Source organism: Erpetoichthys calabaricus, chromosome 4 (genome assembly GCF_900747795.2).
Source record: "Erpetoichthys calabaricus chromosome 4, fErpCal1.3, whole genome shotgun sequence".
Taxonomy (NCBI): Eukaryota; Metazoa; Chordata; class Cladistia; order Polypteriformes; family Polypteridae; genus Erpetoichthys; species Erpetoichthys calabaricus.
The window spans coordinates 1,480,832-1,499,318 of NC_041397.2; the positions used below are offsets into that span (position 1 = coordinate 1,480,832).

The 18,487-nt window shown below is 42.3% G+C and overlaps 1 protein-coding gene across 1 annotated transcript in view; it reads left to right on the top strand.

Moving 5' to 3' along the window:
- LOC127527410 (tripartite motif-containing protein 16-like) overlaps positions 1 to 18,079 on the top strand; it is a 46,976-nt gene extending 28,897 nt beyond the window's left edge. Inside the window, exons 5-9 of the mRNA XM_051926049.1 lie at positions 4,147 to 4,198; positions 5,150 to 5,711; positions 11,944 to 12,039; positions 15,825 to 15,984; positions 17,863 to 18,079. Coding sequence (XP_051782009.1) covers positions 4,147 to 4,198; positions 5,150 to 5,711; positions 11,944 to 12,039; positions 15,825 to 15,984; positions 17,863 to 17,912 — 920 coding nt within the window. The 3' untranslated portion in view covers positions 17,913 to 18,079. The remainder of the gene's footprint in view (positions 1 to 4,146; positions 4,199 to 5,149; positions 5,712 to 11,943; positions 12,040 to 15,824; positions 15,985 to 17,862) is intronic.
- Positions 18,080 to 18,487: the final 408 nt, after the last annotated feature.

Consider the following 18,487-nt stretch of genomic DNA (forward strand, 5'->3'; position numbering starts at 1 on the left):
CATGCAGACTGCAGGATCAAGGAAGGGACCGTCACCGTACACTACACTGTACCAGTTAGAGTCCAGTCCCCTGACTCCAGTGAGCGGTGCGGGCGGGGGCGGGAATGGAGCATTGCAGCCAGCAGGAATGATCATGGAAGCAGGTACGGTACTACTAGATAGATAGATAGATAGATAGATAGATAGATACTTTATTAATCCCAATGGGAAATTACTACTACCACAGGGCAGCAGCAGCGCCTGACTCCAGTGAGCAGGGCGGGCGGCCGCGGCGGGAATGGAGCACAGAGCCGGGCAAGTTGAAAATTTCCAGTGAGCAGGGCGGGCGGCCGCGGCGGGAATGGAGCACAGAGCCGGGCAAGTTGAAAATTTTTTTTTTACAGCACATGTTTAGGCTATATTCGGACCATAAGACGCAGGGACTTTTTCCCCCCCAATTCTGGGGGGAAAAAAGTGCGTCTTATGGTCCGAAAAATACGGTATATGTTCATAGAATTCGTAGTCTGAAACACAATCTGATTGTATGAGTGGTCAGGTAACATATGTGGTTGGTCTGCAAGTTGGCAAACATCTGCTATGCCCTCCTCAGTTGTGAGAAGCAGATCATAGAATGGTACATAGTTTACTGTCAAATAATGCAAAAATTACACACCACGTGTTTTGCCCAGATTGTGTTTCAGACTACGAATGCTATGAATGTAATTGCTCTGATCTCCAGGCTGTCAAATAAATGAACCACACGCCAAGGCGCAATGTAAAGAGGCTTCGCCTCTGACGCTGACGTCTGAGGTTCGATCCCCGAGAGGGGGTGCAGTGAGTGTGTACGCCTGATGAGCCCAGAATTAGGGCGAAACACGTGTTACATACTCTTTGCATTATTTGACAGTAAAACTATGTAATACTAGACAAAGAACCCGTTTCGACAACGTAAGATGAAACGGGCACAAGTGGAATAGTAATAAGTATAAGCACCACAAACCTAATATACTGTAGGTGTATTGAATGAATACGTATTTAGGCCTGGAGCTGTAGTCGAAATCGCCTTTCAGGCCTCTAGAGCTTTATTTGAAGTTGCCTTTCTCTTTGAATTTTCGCGGCCGTAAATGCGCCGCCTGTCGCGATGTCGGTCTCGTAAAGTTTTTCGGGCAGCTGCGCAGAAGGCGACTGCGCATTCGGCTTCGGACAGACATGGGTGAGTGAGTGAGTGAGTAGACTGGTGAATTATATATAATAGAGATATGTATATATATATATATATATGAATGAGGTTTTGGAGCCTGTTACATTTATGTAATATTATTTATGTGAATAAATAAGTACATTAATAAACAGTGTATGTATATAAACATAGATGGATGGGATGGATGGATGGATGGATAGATAGATTATACTTTATTTGACCCCAAGGGAAAATTAAAATTTTACAGAAGGTCCAAAAAAATAAATAAAATAAATATGGTAAAAACAAACAGACACCCCTGATACACACATAAAAACTTCTACCTTGAATAACAAAGGTCAGCGACTGTCATTAGCAGGTTTGTAGGTGGCAGCAAGACGAGGTCAGACCTGCTCAGATTGTGCCACAGGTTTATATTTGAACATTTTAATATTTGGAGAGCACAGAATCCACAAAAGGAAAGGGGCCTAACACACCTTGATTCCTTTTTTATTGGTGTCACCAGCATTAAGAATGATTTGTCAAAAAGACGATGGCACAGAGTGAATCATTTCTATTGCTGAGTCTTTTACTTTCCTGAGCAGTGACATGGATGAATTCAGTCCACTACTCAATGCCTGAATCACACAGTTAGTTTGAATTATACTGCGCTCCCTTGTACATCACAGCACATCCACAAACAGTCTCTAGTCCTCCTCCTGCTTTATCCACTCAGTCTGATGAAACCCATCCACCATTAAAATCGCGTCTGAAAAAAGAGGTGTAAGCCAGTTGGTCCTCTGCAGTATCCACATGTCACAGTAGCTGAGCTCGCCATATGAAGTCAGCCCTGGTCTGAATCCTTTCCACCTTACTTTACTAATCACTGCTGATCTTCTCTTCTTCCATCTCCAGACGAGCTTGTACCTTTCATGCTTGCTCCAGATATTCGCTCTTTTGACCTTTTCGTTTTTGGACGAGCAGCTCTTCCAGGAGGGCGTAACGGGGCTCTTTAGGTGGCGGTGAGTGCAGTACCACCAAGTACATACGGGAATGTTTAATACATCTCATTTTACAGTTTTTGGGTCTTGTATATTCTCTGGTGTTAAAGACGTAGGCAGCCATCGGATCTTTTACACTTGCCATGTGACATTTCTCAAGTTGACAGCTTGTCAGGATAGCAGTTGAGGTGGGCCGGTGCACAGGTCTGTGGTGACGGCAGCGTCGCTTCAGTTTAATTTAAAAACTCATTCAAAAATATATGATAACAAGCCAGAGGCCAAATCTTAACATTACTAATAATAACATAACTAATTACATGAAATCCATTAATAATTCTAAATTAATTTTCAAGAGAGAAAGAGAGCCTTTGTAAGATGCATGTTTATTTTATGTGTGTATGTCTGCATATCCTGTTCTGTTTATAAATAAGGATTGCGAACATGTAAGTGAATTCAGAACTACTGTATTGCCAAAGAGAAGTCAGAGAGGAGCGTCAGAACTGTCTTTCTGTTGTTTATATTCTGTGTTTATTTCAGTTTATTATACGCATATACTGTCTGTTTGCTGGGGACCACCAACACTGTAATATCATAATTATGCTCCGCTACATACGACTCCTACTCACTTGTTTTATTTTTGATATTTCTAGCATAAGGGAAAGTGATTTTTAATGTGTTACTCATTTAAATGTTGAATTTACATTACTATGCATTTTTATTTCTACACTATTGTTTGTTCATCCATATAGAATTCTAAACCTGGCCTGTCCTAAACTCCCCGCACCCCCATATCCCCTCGACTAACCAACTCCTTCACCCCCCCAACACATTGGTACCCCTCCAAGTCAAATGTAACCGTCACAGCTGAACAGGTCCCATCTGTTCCAAAAGGAGTCCCATTGCCCCCTAATCCTGCACCCTTCTACCCTACACTGAGACGTGAGCCTCGCATTAAGCCTTCTAATCTCCTCAGTCTTAACCTGGACTGGTGTGTGGCACAGGCAGAACTTCAGAGAAGACCACCTTGTCAGTTCTGCTCCTCAGCCTGACACACAACTCTTTAGATTGAAGAACTGACAGACCACCCTTATGTATGTCACCTCCTCCTGTCCTTCCTTGTCTGTCTTTCCTGAAGGGTATGTGACCACTGATATGATGTTCTGCCTCACTCTTATTTAGCCAGCACTCCATAATTCCCACCATATTGTATTCTCAGGTCAATTTTATTTCTAACGCATCTCTCATTAAGAAGTAAACATTTTACAGAAGAATTGACTGGCATCGGCTCCAGCAGACCCCCGTGACCCTGTACTTAGGATATAGCTGGTTGGAGACTGACTGACTGACTGACTGAACTTTTCCTTATATGGTATATACAAGTACAGACAGATCAGAATAAATGACATTTCTATAATCGTTATATTTAACATAACACAATAAGATTTCAGTATATACATCAGTTATTCTCCCCCTACATGTCACTCCTCCGTTTCTCCCAAAATTCAGAGCCTATTAACAAATTCAGCCTCTCAGGTTGACACACATTACTTTTTTGTCTCCATTTTACTGCCACTTCTGGTTCAGCACTATTTTGGTCTGTCATTGTTCTCTGTGCACCCGGGGACGCTGCTGGCCCCTCTCTATGACCACTAGGACCGTCTGAACTTTTCTTTGTGGGTGAATCATCCCAGAAATTGAACTGAGCTTCAGATTTCTTCTCCAAGTGTGTGCTGATCAGTTGGTCCGCATGTCTCTTACAAATTACGTCCTGCATTTCCACCAAATATGGAGCTGGACTAAGTGGCCCCCACTTTTCACTCTCCCCTCCCCTGTAGTTCATTACCAGTACTGCCAGCTGTGGTTCAAAACCCCTCCAAGTTGTCGGCACCCCACGTTTACCTTTTTGACATTCAGAACTAAATGTAGTTTGCATAGCATCTGAAAAATGAAGTTTAAAGATCATCAGGTTATCACTTCTCTTTTCAGGAAAAGCTCTGCAGGTGTTTTGTGGGGAGAAGTCCTATAAGAAAATAGAAAGGTACGTAAGCAGTGTTTTAAAGTCAAGTGCTGTTGTTTCGCTTTTTCTAGTTCATTCTTTAGGGTTTGTACTCAACGCTCTGTGGCTCCATTTGAAGTTGGATGATAAGGAGAAGAGTTTTACTCCATTATTTACATATTTGACTGAAAATGCGGGCCAATGTCAGTAAGAAGTACCTTTGTCAACCCATATGGAGGAAAAAATCCTGTGATGACCTCCACTGTGTTCTCTGCTGTGGTACTCATCACACACTTTATCTCTGGCCACTTAGAAAAACTGTCAATCGAGACAAGAAATTTGTATTTGTCATGGCCTACCTGCATAGTTCCAAGGGTGAACTGGCGCAGTTGCTGCTAGGATCCTATTTACTTGACATGTATGACACTCTGAGCCATTGCTTCACTGTTCCTGCCCAGGCCCGGCCACCAGGAATAACAGAGAGCTTTGGCTTTCATTGTCACCATTCCTAAGTGGTATTCATGCAGCTCCTTTCTGAGGGGTGCTGGTATTACTACTCTAAACCCCCACATTACAGTCATATTCAACTGACAATTCAATGATTCTTACCCAGTTTGGCTTGAAATCCGCTTCAGTTACCCATCTGGCCTCCTGGGAAGTGTAAAGTATTTGACCTTTTACAATACTGGGTCTCTTTTTCTCTGAGCAGCAATATCTATGGCTGAAATAGGCAGAGCACCCAGGAACGACACTCTGAAATTATAATTACAGTGCTGGGCTTCTGCCTGGACTGTCAATCTGGATCATGCCATGCTGCCCAGAAGGTTTGTAGCTGATTTCATACTGATATGCTGCTAGAACAACAGAGTGGCTGCTAATGTAGTGATTCCAGTCTTTGGAGCCAGTCTCTTGACTAAAGGCTTGAGACTTTCACTTCCTCACAAGTCTCTTCTTTGTTCGTCTGACTGATTCTCTCTGCTTGTCTCCCCTCAGACTGGCGATGGCTGAAGTCGTGCTGGTTAGTTTAAAGCACTTCGAATGCTGGTTGTGTGACAAAATCCTGACTCACCCTGTCACCATCCACTGTGGTCACACTTTCTGTAAGACATGCATCGTCCCCAGAATGGCGAGAAGCTCCAAATGTCCTCAGTGTAGGTGTCCTTGGAACAGAAGGCCTAAGATACTTGAAAATATTGTGCTTAATCGAGCTGTGAAAGAAATAAAGAAGAATCTTTCTCAGGGTTATGCTGGTCCTGGTGATGTGGAGTGTGATGCCTGCACTGAGAAGAAATTTAAAGCTGTGAAGTCCTGCCTGACTTGCATGGCCTCCTTTTGTATGACTCACCTGCAGCCTCACTATAAAGTTGCAACCTGGAAAGACCACAGGCTGACTGAGGCCAATGCAAATCTACAGGAGAAACTCTGTGCAACACATCACCAAAGTCTGGAGTTGTTTTGTGTAAATGATGAGAAGTACATCTGCACAATGTGTGGAGTGACTGACCATCACGGGCATAACGTGTTGCTGCTGGAGAAAATGAGAGAAACAGAACAGGTGAGTGTTGTTTACTGTTTTGCAGAAATGAACTAAATGACAGGAGTTAAGGGATTTGTAAATGCAGTGTAACAGAAGAATCTATTCATCCATCTTACAATCCTGATTTTTCAAGGACATCAAGTAGTACGCTGAAACCTGTCCTGGTGAAACCGTGTGCATGCCATGAAACAGTCCAGGATGTGACTCCAGGTGCTCTCCATGGACAATCACGTTAGCTCATTAAGCCGAGTTGAGCTTCTTTGTGTTCTGATCAGTTTTTCCATAGAGTGTCTGGTGTAATGGCAGGGGATGTGAGCGACACACGGTCTGCTCATAGAAATATCGAACATTCACAAGTTGATGCAGTAGTTGGCTGGTGTAAGCGTACTTAGACGCCATCAAAAACGTCATTCAGTGCCCCAGACTGTCACGACATAAATGGAGACAGTCTGTAGTGTGGTGGTGACATGGAGCGTTACGTCTGCCCTAATGCATTTCTAACACATTTGAGTTTGCATGTGGCTGATCTCAAGTCTTTTTAAGAGATACGTTACAGTCACATGTCAACCAAACTATACTGCACTTCAGAACCAAGATTTTTACAATAATTTCAGTTCAAATTTTCAGTGTGCTTTTACTGTAAAGGTGTTCTCTTTTTAATCATGCCCTACTTCCGGCACTGCCACGAACGGCTGCCTACAACTTCAGCTCCCATGTACGCCTGTCTTCGTCGTAACATGGATAACTGAAAATTGTGTGGAGGGTCTCACACTCCAGTTAAGCCCGACAGCAGCTGTTGGTCTTGCACAATTTGTCTTCCAGAGCACCAGAGCTAATAGCCGGCCTGCTAGCAGAACTACAGCGTAAAAAGAGCCGGTGCCTGACTAACAACAAGAAAGGATGGCGCAGACGCTACCTGTCTTCGATTATCATGGGAAATGTAAGATTGCTGGTTAATAAAATGGATGAGCTGTCAGCTCTGATCAGGAACCACGGGGAATGTACACTCAGCAGTCACCTGTACTTTACTGAGACGTGGCTAAGAGTTAAAACACCGGACTCTACTGTTGTGTTGGATGGATTTAAAACCGTGCAGGTGTGAAAGGACGCAGAAGAAAGGAGGCAGACTTGCTGTTTTTGTAAATGAAAAATGGTGCCACCCCAGGAACATTACTTTCAATTGAAGTGGTCTCCAGTAGACCTTCGTGTATACTCAGATATGGGGATTAATATTTGAGGAGGAAACAGCAAAACAATGATTGTATTTTTATATTATGTACATTACGGAACAGTCAACTATTACTATTAAAGCACAGATATGTGAGCTGCGTGCGATGGACTTACAACCTTATTATATCCCGAGAGAGTTTTCACATGCCATTGTGCGGGCAGTTTACATCTCCCCTCTGCAGACACAGCAATCGCAACAGACGCAGTATATTCGGTAATAAGCAAACTCACTACTGACCATCCAGGGCTTTCATCACAGTTTCTGTTTCACTTTACTCCACTCTTACCAATTTCACCAGTCTGTGGACTGTACAACAGGAGAAAACAGGACCCTGGACTTGTTACATGCCAACATTAAAGAGTCATATAGCTGTGTTGCTTTGCCACCTTTAGGCCGACTGAACCATAATTTGCTACAGCTAGCACCTGCATATAAACCCATTGTCCAGTGGTTGCCAGCACCAGGATCATGCAGAAATGGACTGGGATATGCTGTGTGAGTCACATGGCCAGGAGATTGAGGGTTGTAGTCAGAACTGAAGAAGCAGCTCCATGACAGATAAACATGAGCACAGGTTACAGCAAAACAACAGAAAGGAAGTGTGGAACGGGATGAGAACCATCACTGGCTACAAGCAGGCTGTTAAACATGCAGAGGAAGGGGACAAGAGCAACACTAGCGAACTGAAGCAGATCTTCAACTGGTTTGACTCATTCATGTCAATCCTGTTGCCATCCCCCAACACAGCCATCCTCTGTGAGCAAGCTAAGGAGGTTCGTGGATCCCAACTTCCAAAGCATCACCTCACCTGAAGTCAAAAGGAACCAAACCATAAGTGCACATACTTTAATTCTGAGGACTAGTGACTGTAGCTTGGTACTCAGGATAAAGGCAGCCAATGAGTTCTAGTTACTGGTGTTAATTTAGTAACCTGTGTGAACGAGAAGGTTTTGGCTATTGTAAGGGTCTCTTCCTAAATTCAGTAAGAAAACTAAAGTGGGCTTGTATCAGTTCAGAACAGCGTCTCTCTCTCTCACACACACACACACACACACACACACACACACACACACACACACACAGAGTGGTTGTAAAAGAGCTAACTCAAACCATCTGTGAACAAATCTGCACTGGCTCTAGACATTTGATACATAGTTAAGAACTGATCCAGCTAACCTTCTGGACGACCAGAACTTCTACGAGAACAATTAAAAGCTGGTTCTGAACAAATGATCTTTCCTGGAAATTACAAAAATAAAAACCACAAGTTATGCACCTTTTTCTATAGGAAACAAAGAAAAGATCAAAGTAAAGCAATGCAAATGTATGTCTTTTGTCTGTATATGCTTGTATAACTACAGTACATCTTTTATTATTCTTACATTATAAACATGACATTTTTTTTGTTTGGAGTTTATTTTCCAGTTACTGCATGGAGTTTGCATGCTTTTCCCAAGTTTTTTTGGGTGCTGTGGTTTCACCCCACATTCCAAAGACCTGCAGGTCAGATGGTAAATTAGCTTGTGTGTGTGTGTGTGTGTGTGTGTCCTGTGATGAACTGGCTCCTGGTCCAGGTGTTGTCCCTGCCTTGTGCCCAATGACTGCTGTGATAGACTCCAGATGACCCACTACCTTGCCCAGGATAAGCGGGTCAAGTAAAAAGATGGATGGATGGTTCATTGCAGCAAGTGTGTTTGGGTTATTGAATGATAAATTGTCTAACCATGGAAAGCGACTTATCAATCAGGCTCAAAGAGGTTCTGGAAAACCATCAGGCGACTCAGAAAGGGAAGGCAGGGATTCACCAGGCTGTTCTCCGCAAGGGTGGAGAAGTGCTGACCTGGACTGAGGATGTTGTCTGGTGGTGGAGGGAACTCTTTGAGGAGCTCCTGAACTCGATGGGCACGAGGCAGAGCCAGAAGCGGATGGGGGATCAATGTCCATTAACCTGATGGAGGTCACTGAGCAGGTAGTTAAGCAACTTGGCAGTGCCAAGACCCCCCTTGAGATCCACCCAGAAATGCTGAAGACTCTGGACATTGTTGGGGTATCATGGCTGACATGCCTGTTCAATGTTACATGGTCATCAAGAGTTGTGCCTTTGGAATTTCATACAGGGGTGGTGATCCCCATTTTTAAAACAGGGGACAGGAGGATGTGCTCCAGCTATCAGGGGATCACACTCCTCATCCTCCCTGTTTAAGCTCATGTCAAGGTACTAGAAAGGAGATTCTGGGCGGTTGTGGAACCTCAGATCCAGGAGGAGCAATGTGTATGCCATCCAGGCCATGAAACACTCTGTACCCAATCGAGGTGTTTTGTGAGGTTAGGGAAAGTGTTCCTCGAAGGATACTGTGGGTGGGGGGCTGTTGTTGAGGGAGTATGGCATTGTGAGGCCACTAATAAGGGCTATTCAGTCCCTGTATAATCACAGTGAGAGCTGTGCCCACATACTCAGGAAAACGTCAGTGCCATTTCCAGTGGGTGTAGGGCTCCTTCAGGGCTGTGCTTGGTCTCCTGTCCTGTTTGTGGTTTTCATGGACAGGATATCAAGGCGACGCCGGGGAGAAGAGGGGATCCAGTTCGGTGGCCTTAGAATAGTGTCACAGGTTTTTGCAGATGACATGGTCCTATTGGCTTCATCAGGCTTTGGACTCCAGCATGCATTGGGATGGTTTGTGAATGAGGATGAGGATCAGCACTTCCAAATCTGAGGCCATGGTCCTTAGACAGAGAAATAAGAAACTGTCCTCTCTGAGCGTGAAGTGAGTGATTGGCTCAAGTGGATGAGTTTAAGCACCTCAGCGTTTTGTTCATGAGTGAGTAGAAAAGGGATGGTGAGATTGACAGATGGATTGGAGCAGCAGCAGTAGTTATTAAGTCGCTATACCGTTCTGTAGTGGGGTAGAAGGCGCTGAGTCAAAAGGTGAAGCTCTCGATTTACCACTCGATCTATGTTCCTACCCTCACCTATGGTTATGTGTTTTGGGTAACGACTTAAAAGAATGAGATTGTGTGTGCAAGCAGACAAAATGAGCTTTCTCTGCATGGTGGCTGTGGTCTGCCTTAGGGACAGAGTGAGACTTACAGACGTCCAGGAGAGGCTCAGAGAGAGCAGCCAATTGAGGTGGTTTGGGCATCTGATATGGATACTTCCTGGACACCCCTGCCTGGGGAGGTTATATGGGTAAGACTGGCTGAGAGGAGACCCTGGAGAAGACCCGGGGCTTGCTGGGAGGATTATATCTCCCAGATGGTCTGGGAATACCTTGGGATCCCACAATATGAGTTGGCAAGTGTGGCTGAGGAAAAGGACGTTTGGGCCTCACTGCTAAGACTGTTACTGCAGCAAACTCGGCTTCAGATAAGCAATTGTAAATGAATGAATGGTGGATAGTCTAAGAGCACGTCTGAAACCACAGACAGAGAAAGTGAAAGATGATTTCTGTAGACTTTGGGCAGTTTATGAACTTCAGCCATAAACTGATCAGAACTTCTGGTCTCCCGGCTGGAATATGAAACCAGAGACCCTTGCACTGGATTTACTGTTTGGTAGCTTTATAATTTAATATATTTTCACTTTAGGTATCTGAGTTTCCTGAAGAACAAACGTAAGATCTTGACAGAGTTGAATGAAAGTATTTGTGTTTAAATTTGGGTTTGGACTCCATGTCTGCATGTGGATTCAGCTACTATAGTGTAGTCGAGAAGTCTTAGTTTGTGTATATAAAATTCATTTTCAGTATTTCAGTTGACCGTCTAGAACCAGATGGGGGGTCAGTTATCAGCAGTGTTCTTATGATTGTGTTTGAACCTCTGCCTGAGCACCTTTGGAAGTAATCAGAGCTGACAGGCATTATAATAGAAAGGGTGGGATAAAAAAAGTGTTTCTATATGTTAATGATATGGTGCTCGGCATCTCAGATCTCTGATCACTGTGTTAAATCTATCGGGCAACTTTCATAAAAGTTCATTGAGTAAGAGCTTTCTCCACTCCGTGAATTCTCTTGCAGGCCAAACTAAACCTGGTCACTTTTGTGTAATCATCTATGAAGATTTAAAATGCAGTAATCACTCAAAGATATCGAGGCACCCTAAAAGACGGCAGAGGCTTAGTCTGGATGGCTTCTCTTAAACTTTGCTTGACTTGACTAATTTTAGTTCAACAGGATGTCCTTGTATTGCTCTGTCATTCATTGGTCGAGTCCCATCTTCAATTTAAAACCTTAATATGATGCGAGTGCATTTCCTACATAGGATTTTTATGGAAGTATCTATTGAACAATATTTTAGCAAAAAATGGGTAAAGTGCTTTGTATGTTGTGAATCAACGACTGCATAACTGACATGTGGATCATGTGACACAACGTGAGAAGTTTTTTTTTTACTCGGAGTATTCCTTTAAATTGGCCTTCTTACTGAGCTCGTCAGACTGACTTGTCTGTTAGTGGCCTCAGTTATCTCACCTGACTCAGAAAAATGACAAAACACGTCACAATGTTCTGACAAGCCTGACTTGGGCTATCAAATGATGCTGTGGGTCCTACCACTATGGCCCTTACATGTCCACGTCCTCCTGGGTTTTCAGACATTTCCTCAACCTACAGAGTCCAGTATTTTTATTTGTGTGTGTCAACTTATGATTGCCCACTCGTCTTCTAAATAATAATAATAATAATAATACTTCATTATATTTATATCTCAAGAACTGACTTGTACACCAGTGTGCCTTCAAACTCTTTCATTTATTTGTCACACTCTTCAAACTCAAACTCCATCTTCACTCTAACTGGTAAATTAAACCTTTTCAATCTTGTTGAACTACTCAGATTTGTTGAGTCAAATTTTTATGTCGCCTGCAGTGTCAATATGAAGACAAGTGTGACAAAAAAGTAAGTTGTGTCAGGAAATGTAAAGCAAATGTGTTGAAAAAATATCAGGACTCAAAGAAAACAAAAAGTTAAAAAATGAAAGTGAATTCTGATCTGACAGTGCTTGTCCTTTTGTGTGTCCAAACAGAAACAGCTGGAGCAGACTCTGAGAAATATCAGGACGAGACTTGATGATACAAACAAAGAACTGAAGATGACAAACACGAGGCTAGAGAAGATGAAGGTCAGTGTAATTAAGATGACAGATCCAGTTAAAGAAATATGACATAAATTAAAACTAGAAGAGTCGCCAGAACTTCACTGGCAATATTTTATCCTCTATGGCATTTCACAGTCAACGGTGTTTCTTGTTATTTCATTACTGATTCAGACAAAGTGACCCTAAATCAGTGAAACCTGAACTCACCCGTTTAAAGACACGCTGACCACTCACTAACACTCCTTTCTTGTCTTGTGTCACTCAATCTTTTCTTTACTAATTGTTTTCATTAATGCAGCTGTGATACATTTTAAGCTTACATCAGTACCCTTCTGGTTCAAATGTCACCCATGCCAATCCACTTTATCCTACCCCAGGGTTTCACGTATGCGTTAAGCCTTTTGATCTCCTCAGTCTTACCTGGACAGGACATGATACAGGTAAAATGTTTGAGACGATCACTTAGTAAGTTCTGGTCCTGAGCTTTATTCTTTACTCTTTAAGTTTGTCCTTCAAGTCTGTCATTCGTACAATGACAAGTATAAAAAATTGAAAGTGAAAGCTGTTGGCCAGGAACATAACATGCCATGTGCGTCTCTGGAGCAAACGTTCACCTCAGTTCCCCTAATACTTCAATCTCTGACTATCAGCACTTCCCTCTTTCTGGTGATTGGTTTAGAGGTCAACATTTAGGATGTCCTGCCTAGTATCTCACGGTCTTTAGACTCATCATCCAGCTATGGAAGGTCCTGAAAACAAATGGATATTTCCAGCTTTGGGGTTGATGACCCTGGACATCATGCACCTCTTACCTTACAGTTATATCAGGCTGTGAGCCCAGAGTTGGTGTCTTAGCCTAAGCCACTTTGGAGTGCACACTAATCCCCTACAACACGTAGGTGAGCCATACAAACATAAGCCATAGTAGTAGTGGCAGAGTTATCAGTAGCAGCAGTACTATCAGTAGTAGTGAGATGTTAACAAATAAACTAGAAATACATAAACTGAGAAATTTGACTCACGACCCTGAGTCTGACATTGTAAAAAAGATGAATTGACAATAAATAATCAAAGATTTTGTCAAATTAAATGAAATCAGACATCCCTCTTCAACCACAACACAATCGTGTTTTGATATCTGCAACTGACAGGTTTGACATTATGACCAACATGCAGCCAATGCTGCAACACAACACCCACACAATTACCTGACACAAGTCTCTGGTCCCAAAAGACTCCACAAGTACCTTCCAATACGTAGGCTTTTCATCACAATTCCTAAACTCCTTTCCTTCTCTCCTCCTCCTAATTCCAAGTCTATCTCACCCAACTGAGCAGGAGAGACTGTTTTTAATAACAGACCCAGTGGCACTTCCAGCAAATGAAATAAACTCCCCAGAAGCCCATCTGGGCTAGAGTCCTCATAGACTAATGGAGCTGTCTCCCCAACAGATCCTTCATATAGCTCTAACAAACCTCAAAAGGGCTGACTGCTCAGACATCGTATCCCATTCAAACTTGTAGGCAGCCAAATGTGACCACTGCCAGGTGGACAGTGCCACACAGAATAGTGGATGAACATATTGGGAAACAGTCCTTTCCATTATTCTAGTCTCCTATTAGAGTGAGGTACCACCAAACAGTCAGGCTGCCAGCAAATCCATACCATCCTTTACATCAAATTCTGACAAAATTGTCTCATGACTGGTAATTTATATTTCATATTATGTAACTCAATTCAACACCTTTCTTTCTTCAATCAGGTTTCAGTGAAACAAAACAGAGAGAAAAATGAGAGCAGCTTCGATGATGTGATCCGGTGTATTCAAAGAGCTGAGAAGAACTTGGCTGACGAGATGAAAAAACTAGAGAAGAGAGAAGAAGACAAGGCTAATGAAGTCCACCAACAACTAATTGATGAGATTGAGAACCTGAAGAAGAGAGAGGGTGAGGTGACCAAGCTTTTAAAAACCAAGGACCACATCCACTTCCTAAACGTGAGTACAGCACTTCACAGGGAATTTGAGCAGACTGGGTGTGTGGGACCTGAGAACATTTTGGAAGAAATTCAGAAGATCTGAGGAGTCTTTACAAATGGCAAGAACAGGCCATTCAGGCCATTCAACCCAACACAGAATGACCTTTCATATTTCCCTAATATGGTCAAAATGTCTAAAGGCCTCTGAGTTACTAAATTTGTATGAAATTTACACTAAAATAACTTTGTTTTAAGAGATGCCACCTGATAAAAGATGAGATAAACTCTCTTTTTATTTTTAAACACCTCTGTCATGTCTCTATCCTAAAACTCATCAGATTCAAATCCTTCAAAGCCCACAGTCCAGTCTCATCTCTCTTCTCCTGACTTTCTCTCAGCTGTTAGGTCATTTCTCTAATACGGAGACCAACACTACACACGATATTCTAGATGTGGACTCACGAATGTGTTCTGAAGGTTAAGGAGACGTTTTGATTTATACTTCACACATCACAGACACTATAAACCTCAGCTTCTCACTGGCCATCTCCGCTCCGTCTAGCTGAGGATGGTGATGAGCACACAAAGGTACACTTTCTAGTGTAGACCTTCCATTGTGTAATTAATTATACTGAAGAGTTTTCTTCCTACTTGTAGAATTGTTTTATTTAATTTCATTAATTTCATCTCAGAACTCTGAACAGCCATTGCTCTTTGCATCAAGTCAGTTCAGCACCCTCCTGCCCACTGTACCCTCAGTCCCCTTGTATCATGGAGTCCTTCATGAAAAGCTCATTGAAAGTCATGTCGATGACATCTAATGTCCCACTACACTGAAATACTCTGTCATAAATAACTTATAAATGAATGAGAGGTGATCTTCCCGTTTCAATCCAAGCTGTCTGTCCATCACACATGCGGCGATGACACTTATTGTATTTTACTGGCTTGTCTTCTGTCTCTGTTGTGTCGTCCTAAATGTTAACACTGTTTCTGCTCAGAGGGGGTATAAAAATGGGAAGGAATACAACAGTTATTGTGGGCCACCTATAATACTAAGGACCTTTGTGCAATACGGTCAGTTGTGATGATTTCTGGGAGGTTGCCATAGTGATAGATGCCCACCTACAGTTAAAAAAGGAGCTCGGAAAGGAAAGAAAGAAGGAGCAAAACACAAAGTGTAACGGGGATGAAACAGGCGAGGACTATTAAAGACCAGAGAGAAGATTGTCTTACTTTGGTATTGAGTCCTCTTTTGTTTTGGAAGTGGCCACCTCGAGGAATTTCTCAACATGGCTATTCCTGAGCTGACGTGGCACATCATGGAAACAAAAGGGACAGTTTGGAGAATGGAGATTGGGTGAGCTGTATACAGTCTTTAAACTCTGGGATTGCACGTCTGGAGACTGGGAGAAGACCACCACTTCATGTCAGAAGTGACCACATTGAGTGCGGTCTATTGGCTAACATTTTTCTGTGCATGTAATTCATATAGTGTAGTGTTGGAGGTGTGGGATTTCAGATCTGATTGTTGCCATTTACTTTTCTCACTTATATATAATTTTTATTACATTTTGTTCTTCACTATGTATGTTTCACTAGGTCTTTATCTTTTTATTAATTTATTCCTATTTAATCTTTAAGTGTCTCTGGAAGGGGTCCGAGGTCATTTTGCGGTTGACTGTTCTAAATAGAATACATCACTTAAAGCGTGTTGAATTATAGCAGTATCCTCCGGGACAGGGCGAAGTGTCATACACTGATCCATTTAAGATCTTCTAACATCTTCTATCCTCTATGAAATCTCATCCCCTCTTCTCTCCTGATGCAGACTTTCTCATCTCTCTGTGTCTCTTCTGATGATGGAGACTTGCCCAGGTACACTGCCTCTACTAAATTCAATTCTCAGACAATGAGAACGAAGATGATACAGCTGAAAAATAATCTGGAAGAGTCTGTGAATGAGCAGATCGTGACATTGACTACATCAGGTACAACATCTGTTCATGTTGTTGTGAAGGGCCATTCAATGTCCTCTTATTGTCCATTTTAGAAGGACCAGAATAATGATACGAGGATATTGAGTGGTGAGTTGTATGAAGAATGCCTGCTCTTTAACATTTATTCATCTATCAGCCTTTGATATTAACGATGTTTTATTACATACAGTGTCCTCCATAATGTTTGGGACAAAGACACATTTTTCCTTAATTTCCTCGCCTGTTCCGCAGTTTAAAATTACAAATCAAACAATTCCGATGTGATTAAAGTTTACATTGCAGATTTTAATTTAAAGGTATTTGCATATATTTCGGTCACAGCATGTATAAATGAGAACTTTTTCTACACGGTCCCCCTATTTCAAGGCACCATATTGTTTGGGACACAGCAATAGCAGTCATATCTAGCACTTTGTCGCATATCCCAGCATGCAATGACTGCTTGAAGTCTGTGATTCATAGACATCACCAGGTGCTGAGGATCTTCTGTGGCGATGTACTGCCAAGACCCTAATGTGGCCATCTGCAGCTGCTGTTTGTTTTGGGGACTTCCTTCCCTTAAGTTTTCTCTTCAGCGCAAATGGATTTAAATCAGGTGACTGGCTTAGCCACTCAAGTGTTTCCCATTTTTAGCTTAGAGAAACTCCTGTGTTGCCTCAGCAGTATGTTTGGATCATTACCTTGTTGTAGGATGAGGTGTCGTCAGGTGAGTTGGAAAGCATTTACTAGAGCTTGAGCAGATCAGATGTTTCTACACACCTCAGAACTCGTGGTGTCACTGTCATCAGCAGTTCCACCATCAATGAAGAGCAGTATGCCAGGACCTGTGGTAGCCGTACATAACACCCCCCCACCGTGTTTCACAGATGAGGTGGTCTGCTTTGGATCTTGGGCAGTTCCTCCTCATCTCCACACTTTGCTCTTGCAATCAGTCTGATGCTGGTTCATTTTTGTCTCATCTGTCCACATGACCCTTTCCCAGAATTAAGTAGGCTCTTTAAAGACTTTTTTCACAAACTAATTTGGCCATCCAGGTTTTGTGGCCAATTAGTGGTCTGCATATTGCAGTGTGGTTTCTGTATTTCTGTCCATGCCGTCTCTGACACATCCACATCTGCCGCCTGCGCTTGGGGCTTTTTCTTTACCATAGTGAGGATTCTTCTGTCGTCAGCAGTGGAGGTCTTCTTTGGCCTACCATTTCCTTTGTGATTGTTGAACTCACCATTGCAATCTTTCCACCTCCTGATATTCCAGACAGTTGATTTTGGTCATTCTAAGGTTTTACTGATGTCTCCAATGCTATGATTCTCAGCCTCATGATGACTTCTTTGACTTTCATTGGCACAGTTCTTGTCCTAGTGTTCAGCAATGGCAACTACAGACTCCAAAGGGTGGAAGCAAGCCGAGGTATCTTATGAAGCCATGAAACACACCTGAGGAATCACAAACACCTGTGACGCCAATTGTCCCAAATGTTATGGTACCCTGAAATGGGGGTCCACGTAGGATGTGTGATTGAAATGTCTGGAAATTCCCTTAAATGAAAGTGTGCAATATGTGCTTTAATTAATCACGTCTGAATTATTTGATTTATAATTTTAAACTGTGGAGCAGAGGGGTTAATCAAGAATAATGTGTCTTTGTCCCCAACCTTATGGAGGGCACTGTATATTTATAGATGCATACGTTTGTACGCTGTGTGCTGATTCTACACTGTCATTGTACTTTGATGTTTTGTGCTTCAGCTGCTTGCCATTTTGTGTTTTATTTTAACTGCAGTGCACTTATAATACGTGTTTCAGAATTTAACTACTATCACACAATGCCATCTTCACAGTTTCCGCAATTTTCTTTTCTTTTTACTTTCAGATCCTGAAGCTTCAACTTCCACCTCACAGCCCCCTGCGCCTCAGAGCTGAGAGGAGTTTTTAAATTGTGAGTTTGTACTTTGACTGAATGGATCATCACTGAAGAAATGTTAATATCTCAGGCCAGGCTTATGATATGAAAGTGTGACCAGCAGAAAATGCTGTGTGAGTGTTGTGTCACTGGTGAGCTGAAAGTGCGGCCGCCCTGAGACAGGTGCATTATGGGATAGAGAGGATCAGGAAGTGAAACACCAAGGCAGTCGGTTGGATTTGACTCTCTTAAGTGTCAAGTGAACTAAAACAAACTAAAAATGCACATCAAATAAAATCCTGCCGACTACACCAGGTCCTCTTCCCTCTGTCAGTCGTTCCCTTATAATATTGATAATAATAATTTATTTATTTATACAGCGCACTGAATATAATAAATGGAGCCCAATATTCTTCACACACAAAAATAAATACAATATAAACTACCATTAACGTGTACATATACAGTCATGTGAAAAAGTAAGCACACCTCATGATTTTTATTTCATTTTTAATATAGGTGTACATATATAAATAATGGATCTTCACTTAAATAGCACATATAGATAATGGAAAGGTTACTGAAATAAAAATAA